An 11,433-nucleotide genomic window follows, 5' to 3' on the forward strand; every position below is an offset into this window, starting at 1 on the left:
CTCTGCAACAAAGAATAATCAACCTTACTCATTTGGTGCAAATGTTTTGTTCCATTCATCTTTGTTAGACAGCCAGCATCAATACAGACAATTTTTCTTTTATGTTTGAGAGCCTTGGGGACCCTAAGAAGGCCTTCAGGACCTCAAATGGTCCATAGAGCCCCATTTAGGGCCACTGCGTTACATCATCACATAAGCTACAGCTATGTGACAGGGTGGTATTGTTGACGTCATTTCATGTGGTTGTGCGACGTCATTTCCCGATGTTGCATGATGTCATTACATGTGGTCATGTGATGTCATTACACATGGACATGCAGCGTTGTTTTGCATGCTCGCATAACGTGGTCACATGCCCTATTGTCGCAACAAGCATGTGACTCGTAGTGAGACACGCCACGTGATCGTGTGACCCGTAGTCACCAGAGAAAGGAAGTGCAGCAGCTCCTCGTAGGTTTGTCGCTAACGTTTGAACTTGCCTCGATACTTTGCATTGAAGACGGCCTCCCCTCGGCACTAGAATAAATTTAAATCGATTGTAAGCCTACAGATAAATTCGTGAGACACGTTGCATTCAGCATGTCTTCCGAGCTAAGAGACGCTCATAAATAAGCACTCAGGGCAGCTCAGAACGCACAGCACATTCTGTTTCCCGACTCTGTATGTTGGATAAAATTTCCAATTGGTGCATTCAAGTTTCTTATGCTTCCCAAGTGTTGACATACGCACAGAATCGTTTTCAGCCTAACTGAAAATCTCTTTCTGGTTTCCCTATTTCATTAATGCTTCAAATGAACTCGGATGAGTCTAAAAGCAGAGTGCCTTCAGAAAGGATGGGTTATCTTTTTTGACGTGACAATGTCTCACGTGAAGGGGTGTATGTAGATAAACATGGTGCAACGAAAACAGACCTTGCTATAACCGCGTACTGCTCTGCGACTATAAACCAGAAAGCAATTGTCCTCACGTCGTTATGTTATGCTTCCACTTTACTCTTAACCTGTCACTGACTGTAGCATACAACTTGTGACAATAACTGCGTTACAAATTCTGTGCGAACGTTTAAACTTAAGCTTAAAATTGACTGGCGAGGCCTCGGCTTTCGTTTTTATTGTATACGTATCGCTGAATGTTGAACATGGATAGACCTCATCAAGCCAAACGGGATAGTGCAAGAATGATCGAGATATCTCCATCCATTCAAGAGATGTGCACCCAACAAGATGATCATAGTATGTCCGACGCTGACATGACGTCACCTACGCCGCCATCTTACAACACGCCTTCTACGTCTAGCGTGGCCACAGCGGTCCAGAGCAAACGAGGCATTAATCAAACAAAAGTATTTACAATAAAAGCGAGACAACAACGCCCAGAAACAAAAGCGACCTCGCAGTGGTTTGGTTTCTTGCGTATTGTTTAGTTGTACTAATCTACCTCAAGTTTAAATATTTGTTTTGTACGATTGATTCCGTGACTAACAAATAGATGCATTCCATTTGATACTTGAACCCGTGACTTCCGAAAAAATCTTCTATATTTGATACATGCATTCCAGTTCATTAGACCGACCTCGTAGACGTCATGCCTAAAAACTTCCGGCCGTGCCATATACACAGCCTACCCGATATTTTTTTTCTTAAGTGTGGGTGAGTCGATTTGGAGCCGTTTTTCTTCTATTGTTGCGTGTCGGCCTTTTACTTATTATTGTTTTTCTCACCTCTTGTGCAGACCTGCTCGAACTGCAAGACTCGGCAGAGGTGTACCAAAAGCTTCACCATCCACAGATGTCCAAAAATTCTTGTGCTTCGTATCCTTCACTGGTGTTGGTCTGTCTGGAAATGATGCTGTTTTCTGAGTGTGTTGATAATGCTCATATACGATTGCCATGCTGCTTTCTCACTTTGCTTTTTTAAAGTGCCACGTGACACCAGCTTTTTGCTGTATTTCGAGGCTATTGTTTATGCAGGAGGCTGCCAAGTTGCAAACTGGATGTCCTTGCAATTTCGAGTGATATCGCGGGCTTTTTATAAGAATGACTAAATACCCTCTTGGACATGTGATATTGGGCCCTAATGAAATGCAAACGGCACAGCATGTGGCTTGCAATGCATAGTGCGCCGCCTAGAGGGGCCCCTGGGAACTCGAAAAAATTTGCAATAGAGAAGAGGGTTGCTGGGGTGCGAGTCCTACTTTGACCCGTTAGTCGGTAGTATGTGAAATAAAGTCGAGTCTTTAGAAGATATTTCACAGGGGATTTTTGGTTTGGTCCACATTTCAGGCGCATGATTTAGGTGAAAATCTAGCAGAAACTGATTTGGGAATTTAAGAAACCTAGATCAGTGCCTTGCGCAGTTCGGCTTCCAAGAGCATGAACTGGACGTGGCTGTCGCAACTTGCGCCGTCCTTGTACAAAGCATACGCCAGGTGTCGGTCCCTTAAAAATTCTCTTGTTTTTCGAGAAAAGCAAAACGGCCGTTAGCTGTAGGAGTGTGTCTACCTGGTTGCCGTGGCCCTTGACTGTACTGCCCGACTCAGACCTGAAACGTTTCTCACCGGGCGAGAGGTTCCGCGCAAAGCTCAACACTCGCGTCGAGTTCCCGCTGACGAATCTCGACCTCTGTCCATACATGTCAAACAGTGAGTACTACCATTTTTCTCTCCCTCTGCCTCTTAAACTTGCGGGGCATTGGCCAGAGGAATTCTTGCTGTTTATCGTCTCGCATGCTTTACATGCAGTAGAGAGTGAGGACTCTACTAGTTATGTCAAGAAAAGCACAAGTTCTGCCTATATGGTTCAGTTTCTTTATTCAGCCTCAAAGGCACTTTCAGGGAGGTATATTATAGTTCATGCACTATGCAAAGTATTTTCGGAAGATTTGGATGTCGGAGAAAAAGCAATGCTTTTTGTTTTCGGAATATGTACTCCAAAGTTCACACATTTGCGAGCATCTGAAACACTCCAGGGGTCCCATTTCGATCAAGGTAAGAGTGAGAGCGTTCTCGGCTGCTCTTTGAATGTGATGCCACAGCGTACGCGTAATCAATCATGGAGACATTTTGGACCTGTTTGCGAGTTCACAATCGGGCAAAATTTTGGTAAGAACGCCTCGCCAACTCACAAATAGTAGGAAAGGTCTCGCGACACCTGATGTGCTTCTTCTTAGTACTCCTTCATCCACCGGTCTATGTCAGCTTGTGTATGGCAGCAGAACAACTTGGGGTTTGCAAAAGAAGCACGGATTAAATATGGCTTCCAACGTGAATTAGCAGATGATCACAATTTCGGCCCGCGTCCGATCTTGCTCCACCACAGTGTTCAGTTTGTAGCAGACGATGCATGATGTTTTCTGGTTTTATTTTTGTCTGCTAATGACACTTCGTAGCAGACTAACCGCACCTTTTGCTCGCATTAGCAGTGGAATAGTCTACAAACATTTTTCGCTCTCTCTGCGGGAGGCAAATTAAATCGCGCTCTTGCGGTGATCAATATCGGACGTCAGGTGCATAAGGCCGCTCGGCCATGTACCTCCACGCCTTGGCCAACGACGCAATGCTGCAATAGCTAGGTTGCTCTAAAGGCAAATGTATTTTGGTTCAATTCTTTAGAGTTACTTTTTGGAACACTTTCCAGGACCAAAGGTTTATGACCGAATGCAAATGGTTGTGTAGACTTCATGTCTTGTTATGATGGGCATTTCTTTGCATAATGAACTTGTGACAGCGATTTTCAAAATTCAAGGAAGCTCAATGAAGTACCACAAACTATCAGTTGTTTACAGCATTTTGCATATTCGAACTAGAACTATAGCAGTGATAGAAGTGCTGTGCCATTTGTGCTAAATTGCACCATGAACGCAAGTCTGCTACACATTGTGCCAAAATGCCAATTTTGCTCAAAATTGTGCCACACCTGCTCCAGATGAGCCTAAGCAAAGCAAGAAATAATATTATGATATTGGTTGACACTAATTTCGAAAAACGTAGAAAAGAAGGAAACCGATTAAAGCTTGCACTTCGTGGTTTCCACTCACAGTAGCTAAAATTTGCTCGTCTACAGTGCTGGCCCCGTCATCGTCTGAAGTTCCAGACGGTGTCAGTGATACCACGGACGTAGAAGTCGCGAGAAAAGTTAGTAAAATGGTTGTATAGCGGCTGCTGTGCTAAGACGGAACCAGGGCTTTATATTCCTGATGAGATCTCTTGAATTTCCTCTCGGCTATGTACCTCACGCCTTGGCACAATCGCTGCTCGTGTCAACCTTCACCACCTCGCACAGGCATACGTGTGTTGAACTTCAACACGTCGCATCGGTGCGTTAGGAGAAGTGGCTTATGCGGGGGAACGCCCATGGGTTAGCGCAATAGGCTCGGAAATGATGCTGAGCACTTTTACAGATTGACCTTTTTCTGGTCTAGATTGTAGGTCGACTTTTCAATTTAAAGAGCAGTGCCGACAAAGAAAAGGCAACAGGAAACGCGGACCTATATTTGAATAAGTAGACAGGGTAGGGGTTCTTGCAAGGGTCTCGAACTCCACTCAGCTCCGGCCCCAATGCTGCCAACTCTTGCAGAACTAGAAGTGTCACTTTTAATGCTCAACTTAAATTTTTGGTAATATTGAGGAGGGGGGGAGGGGGGGTTAGTTTATGATATTAGGTACTTAAGTTTTCCAGGTTCATAAATCTTGGTGGAACATTTTCATTGAGCGACATTTTAGTGGGTATACTAGTACTTTCCAGAATTTTACATAAATGATATTCATGGGCTACATTAACTATGAGCGTAAAAGAGGGAGTGGGAGACACTTTATCTCAACTGAAGTATCTCTCTAGGATTCATTTTTCAACCATATTCTTTTCTTAATCCTCATTGTAAATGAGACTTACTTTGATCTGAGCCTTATTTCTAAAAAGACAGTTGTGTGTCATGTTGTACTTTTTATGATTATTTATAGGAATCATAATTGCAAAAGGTAATAGATAAAACACTTCAATATGAAACAAAAACCCTGCATCATTTTCAAAGATTGGCTCATTTTGTGGTGCATTTATCAATTAATTTTCAAGTGACGTGCTAATGCGCGTTGGGATCTGCTCGCAAAGGGTCAATGGCTGCTCCGAGCCAACATTTGGCCTGCTACAAAAAGTCAAATGTCTCTTCCATCACTGTTATACACACCAGTTTTCGTAATGCCATCTTTCTGAGGATATGCAGTCAGAAATGTCAAACAGCAAGTCTGGCCTGTTTTTTTTTTTTTTTTGAAACTGTAGAAAGTGATGTTGGCCTAATCGTACAAGAAATAAATGCCTGCCAATTATAAGAAATAACACACACACAAAAAAAAAAAAGAAACTAACATATTACCTGGTTTACTTTGGCTGCAGGTCAGTTGTCGATTTTCTAAGCTATGAGATTTGGATGACGTCGTGCATAGGCAAGTTGTACGACAAAAAACAAGCAAACCGATCTGCCAAGCTTCCGTGCACCCTGCTTTCTGCCATTTTGGCAACTCATAATAGTGCTAGACGTGGAAACCGCTGGATTCGGGACTTTGGATAGGTAGAAAGCTATTTTTAATATTTAGAAAGGGGAGGGTGATACGTGACGGGACAACCAATCCAGGAGTGCAGGGATGATCTTCCTCATCATCTTGCTCATCATCAAATGGTTTCTCTCAAGTGCAGGCACTAAAGGAAACAGTAAACCAAACTTTTTTTAAAAAGACCTAGCTTGCTTTTAGTACAATGTAATGCACTCATAACAGTGAAAGCAAAGAGAATAAGTATACTTCATTGTGCTTGGTACAGATGAAACGTGACAGCAGCACTGGATCACCCAGACTAGCCCGTGATGGTATTGTGCAGTTGTACACTACACAGTGCTTTCCTTGGACATTATGTCGTGTACAACATAAAGCACTGAAGGTATTTTAGTTGCCCTCGATTTCTGCAGCACCAGCAGAAGCCTTAGAAGACTGTTGCTTTTTTGTAGCAACACCTTGCTTGGACGACTCTCACGGCCTTCTTTCCTTTACAGGTCATTACGTGATGTACAACCTGTATGCAGTCTCAAACCACAGTGGGTCTACTTACTCAGGCCACTACACCGCCACCTGTTTGCACCCCAAATCCGGGGAATGGCACGAGTGCAATGACACCAAGTGAGGGTCGCTTTTTACTTTGCTTATAGACTGGACTATAAACTTTACTTGGTGGGAAAACACCCCAGTTTTGTGCGGTGCTTACCAAGATGTCTCGTCACGCAAGTCCTTGGTCATGGCGCTTGAAACAGTCGCCAGGGGAGGAAGTATCTTGTAGAATTGTTACATCAGTTTCAATATTGCAGCTACCACTCGTGCGGCCCCTTTTTATTCGTGTTTGGCAACATGAGAAGGCATCGATAAAAAAATAGTATCGTACAGCTGGGCAGACACTGCAATATCCACTCTTGCCTTACATGGTTCTTTGCACCGGAGTGCTCGGAGAAGTGGCTTATGAGGAGGAGCGTGTCAGTTAGCAATTAGGAAGGAGATTCAATCGTCATGCCCCTAGTGACTAAAGTGAGAAGTGCACTGATGGGGACAACAACAACATAGATGATTTGTTTGCGTTTAGGAGCAGCACTCGGCCCATGTAGCTAAACGTTGCGTCAGCGTTCGGCTGAGGCTCATGTTCAATCGGTGAATCCGAACGTGGATGCGTCGCATGAATTTTTACACTTCATCTTTCTCGACCGAATGCGGGAAAAAAAAGATGCGGCAGGACTTGTGCCCATTTTTCGCCCCACGCTCAATCGAGAGAAATTAAGTAAACAATCTAATGCACATGCTTTCTGTTGGTAAAACCAGAGCTCTGGGGAAAACAAGCTGGACATTGCGCTTCCTGTAGTTCAATTTCCTTTCCAATAGTCGGCGATAGGTTTACCACCTTACCAGAGCGAACGCTGGACTAGAAAAAGGATGTCTCCTCTCCAGCTTTTGCTCTAGTAATGTGTAAAGAGGCGGGAGGGCTTACACTTTGTTCTTAACCTGTCACCGACTATACGTGGGTTCAAAAGTCTGGGGTGGGTGCTTGATATGCCCTTTGCCTAGTTTTCGGAGGTTTCAGAAGCCGCGAGTGGGCACTTACCGTGACTTGGGCAAATGCTCGGCATTTTATGGCAGGTTGATTTTCTCTGCATTACTGTCAGACCGTTTGTTTATTCTGTCGTGTTCGCAAGTTACCAGAGGAGCAGTCACACTGTTGACATAACTTGTCACACAAATGATCTTATTGTAGAAGACAAAATTTCTAGGAGCGGGTTTGCTTTCGGAGATTTTTCATAATACATGGATGGAAAGCAGCAGTAGGCTATCTCCAAGGGCAGATTAGTTTTTGGGATACTATTACAGTATTATTACAAGTAGTGGGATTATTATTTCTGCCGAATCTGGAACCAAATGCAAACAGAGATGGCAGCTACATATTCTGCCTGGTGGGTCGACGGGATTGATGGCTGTTTGAAGGGGACCGCATATATCTTTCTAAATGTATCGCGCTAGGATTTACTACAGAGGTGCCCAAGGGTACTGGAAGCTTTCGCTAAAATTGTGGAAAGATTGGCTTACCTGAGTAAATCATGAAAAAAAAAAAATCAAAAACTGTTTTCTCCATACTTAGCTTTTATGCTACACTTAAAGGGACCTGACATCCCCAAAATTTATTTTTTTATTTTTTGCCAGCCACCTCATTTTGCTGTCGGAAGACTACCAGTCAATATTTTGCTAGAGCCTCGCATATATTTTTAATAAAGTCAAAATACGCAATTGCTCGAAACCGGACTGGGGAGGAAGAAATATAGAGGAGGAGAGAGTTGGCAGAAGTCACGTGGCTGTGCAGCTTTTTTCTCTCCAATCGTGTTTGCAGCTTTTCAGAAGCCACAAAAAGTTGGTACCATATTTCTTTTCTACTCTTAAAACTGTGTGTGTGCCTTCGATGACCAACGACTTTCATTACATTTGGTGGTTGTGTCTAAACGTTAGAAAACGGCTCGTGACCACAGAAAAGAAGAGTGAGCGTGACTCAAACCGGCCAGTTCTCGATCGGCGGTTTTCGGGTGGAAAGAGAACAAATTTCGAGCCGCGAATAGTTTTCTGGCTAAATGGGCTCTTATATGTCATGTGCAAATAAAAACCTTGGCGAGCATAAATACCCTGTCAGTGTCCCTTGTAAAAAATATTTTGTCACCTTGGCACCTATTTGGGCTATAAGAAGTGGAGAATCGGCAAGCCAATTGTATTTTCTTTCACTTTTACCAATTTTTCAGTCGTAATAAATGCCAGAATAGCCCAGAACGATTTTCTAATCATTCTGAGAAAAAGTGCTTAGCAACAAAATTTTTCTAAAAAAAACAGCTTTTTTTTAAATTTTATTTTGGATGTTTTATGTATTCATACTCTAATTAATGAATGCACCAACTTCGAGCACCTCTGTAGGAAATCCCAGCACTATAAGTTAAGAAACTGATTTATACGGTCCCTTCTAACCGCCATCGATCCTTTGACTCGTGCGGTAGTATTGGGGGAGATTTGCTAATTTAGGTGTTTATTGCTGCGGCATTCACTTCTAAATCTTTAGGGCTCCTTGCTAGGTGACAGACGATTGTAAAAAGCTAGTTAAACATGAGATTCTAACATTGTGTGTTTTGCCATAGCTTTGGACTTTGACTGACAGTGTGAAAATGCTTAGCAAACTAGATGCTGTCATTGCACTCAACTGTGAGACAGTCTTCAAACGTTGTTTCTTGACTAAGAATGGTGAGGAATAGGTGCAGAGACGTGAAGGTAGCATCTTCGTCAAAATGAAATTCAGATAAAGGTTGAGACGGCGACCCGGGTGTGTGGAAATTTTTGAAGAATCAATTGTCCCATGGAGCCTCGTTTCTGATTGGTCGGCCGTCTCTCCCAGGGTGACGGAAGTGAGCTCCTCGCGGGTGGCCTCATCGGAGGCGTACGTCCTGTTCTACGAGGCGGCCACGCAGTCTTCGCGCCTCTGAGGGCACGCCAAGCCGGCGCCCGCCTTCCCAGACAGGTGGCCCACGTGGAGGAGCGTACGCCGGGCCAAGACGGGCCCGGCCTACTCTCATTTCTCCCTCTGGCAGCCGACCACCGAGGAAGACGAAGGCCCGCAGGCATCCAACGCGGAGGCGGCGCATAGGTCACACGTGTGACGAGGAGGGGACCGACCGCACAAACACTTTGCCGTCTCCCCCGTGGCCCACGCTCGCAACACCTCGCGCCGGCGTCGAGCCGTCGCTTTGCTCGGCCGGCTCGAGTCTGGAGACAAGTACAAAGGAAGTTGGTCCGCAAGCGTCGCGTCCCACTCACTCGGGACGTTTGGTCAAGTGTACGACGGCGGAGCAGTCGCAGTGCGGTTGCGAGCGAGCGTCGATCGTTTCGGTGCCCGTGGACGGCCGGTGCGGCGTTGGACGGCGTTGCCGAGACTCTTGCCGACGGGCGAGAGAGCAGCCTGGTCAGCTTTAGCAGTTAGGTTTGGTTTTTCTTCGGACGGTGTGGCATTTTGAAAAATGGTTGAACAAATGTGCGTGTGCGTGTGTGTGTGTGTGCAATGTTGATGCGATACGGCAAAATGAGTCTGTTTACGCTTCCTTCATAAATTGTTGACACCGGTGAGAAAGTTTCCTTTCTTTTTTTTTTTTTCTTTCGATAAGAGGAAGTTTAAAGGACAGCCCTTTCTAAACTAGATGGACTGTCTTTGTAATATACTACCTGGCGAGAAAACTATATATAGACATATATGCATGTATATATGTATGTATATTATCAAAGTATATTTAAAAAGCTGGAGTCATTGGCGTCAAAGGGGCTCTGCAGTTTTCACGAGTCTTGGGAAAGGGGGTGTGCAAAACGTGCTATGTTCGACATTGCGCCTTGTGCATTCAAGAACTCCAATTTCGAAAGCATCTATAAAGCTTGGAGGGAGCCTTCTCTTCTATTCATTTTTAAAATTAATACAATTCTATACTTTTGATTTGGTGCCCAAAATGTGAAAGGATGCCATTATAGGGCAATATAAATTTGTTGCTATACTTATTAATTTTAAAGCCTTGTTTGTTGTTTTAGTGCTTTTTGTTTATTCTAGTTGTTTTTAAGAGTTCCTTTTTGCCTAGCATAGTTACTTGTGTGGCTACATTAGTCTCAAGGCAACGTGTGCCCTTCATAAATTGTATGGTCATCTTGTAAAGATGTGCGACCATTGCTAATTTGTTGTTCTCCATCCCCAGCATGATTCAAATACTGATGTAATTAGTAATTATTGGCTCTTTCTTTGTTCAAGATGTTTACACTAAAAGATGTCATTTAGTCAATCTTGTTTGTTACAGCAGCAGATCTAGATGATGGTTGTGTGGGGTTATTTTGAACCCTTCATTGCTTTGCATCCCCAAGCTTCATGTTTTATGGCCATTTTAAACTGGAACACTTAGAAGCCAGAACCCCAAAAAACAAAATGTTCCATACTCCCACTTTGTTATCAGGCCCATAGGTAAGTTATTCGTAGAAGAGCTTGAGGAACAATGTGCAGAACCAGTGTGCAACAGTCTCAATTATTTGGATGGTATAAGAAGTGTGTTCCACCACAATGCCAGAAAACATTTGTACAAAGTGAAATTCTGCTGGCTCCACTTAAAGTCATCCACTTGGAGAATGGTGTTGAGCAATTGTTGCATGAATGAACAGAGTTGGAAGGTATACTGTATATATCCATGGCATAAATTTTGCACCTGCTGTGCATATGCCACATGCAGTCAGATCCAGTAAATTCATATATTGTGCCATGTAGATGGTAGCACCTGCCCTCTGACTGAAAATTATATGTAGAGAAAGTGCAATAAATATGACTGGTTCACTGTGGTGAATCAATTGGTTGACAGACTGGATGAAAGATATTAAGCAAGCTGCACTGCTGGACTTGCTTTGTATATTCTAAGTGCATAGTAGCACATCTAATTTGCACCTAGCTGACCTGTGTATAAAAAAAAACAGAACTGCACATTCAACAAGTTGTGAAATAAATTGTGTTGGGCCTTGACTTTCTATTTTGTCTTGGGTCCAGTTCCTCTTTACCTCCAGTCGGTCCCCACCAACGGTGTCCCAGTCCCAAGGAAACTGACAAGGTGAACATTTTAAAGACAGAACCGAACACTTTTTTACACATCGAGCAAATTTATGTTCCTCTTTAGATGAAAGTAGGTTGCCAGCAGTGCTTGAAGTCTGGGAGCTCTTGGAGGATTTTGGACCCCCCAACAATTCTGATAGGGGGGGGGGGTCTGAAACCTTTGCCATACCTCTGGTAATGACAAAGCCACAATCTTAACTATTGATTCTTACAAGACATGACCTGATTTTCCCCCACTCAAGTTCAGGCATTCTTGT

General features: G+C 43.7%; 1 protein-coding gene across 3 annotated transcripts in view; it reads left to right on the forward strand.

Moving 5' to 3' along the window:
- LOC8034595 (ubiquitin carboxyl-terminal hydrolase 2) overlaps positions 1-11,089 on the forward strand; it is a 155,663-nt gene extending 144,574 nt beyond the window's left edge. For all 3 annotated transcript variants that reach the window (XM_042291814.1, XM_042291825.1, XM_040207995.3), the window contains 4 exons: positions 1,732-1,810; positions 2,539-2,640; positions 6,039-6,162; positions 8,948-11,089. In XM_042291814.1, coding sequence (XP_042147748.1) covers positions 1,732-1,810; positions 2,539-2,640; positions 6,039-6,162; positions 8,948-9,035 — 393 coding nt within the window. In that variant the 3' untranslated portion in view covers positions 9,036-11,089. The remainder of the gene's footprint in view (positions 1-1,731; positions 1,811-2,538; positions 2,641-6,038; positions 6,163-8,947) is intronic.
- Positions 11,090-11,433: the final 344 nt, after the last annotated feature.

The sequence above is a fragment of the Ixodes scapularis genome, unplaced genomic scaffold (assembly GCF_016920785.2).
Source record: "Ixodes scapularis isolate PalLabHiFi unplaced genomic scaffold, ASM1692078v2 PGA_scaffold0__279_contigs__length_252992795, whole genome shotgun sequence".
NCBI lineage: Eukaryota > Metazoa > Arthropoda > Arachnida > Ixodida > Ixodidae > Ixodes > Ixodes scapularis.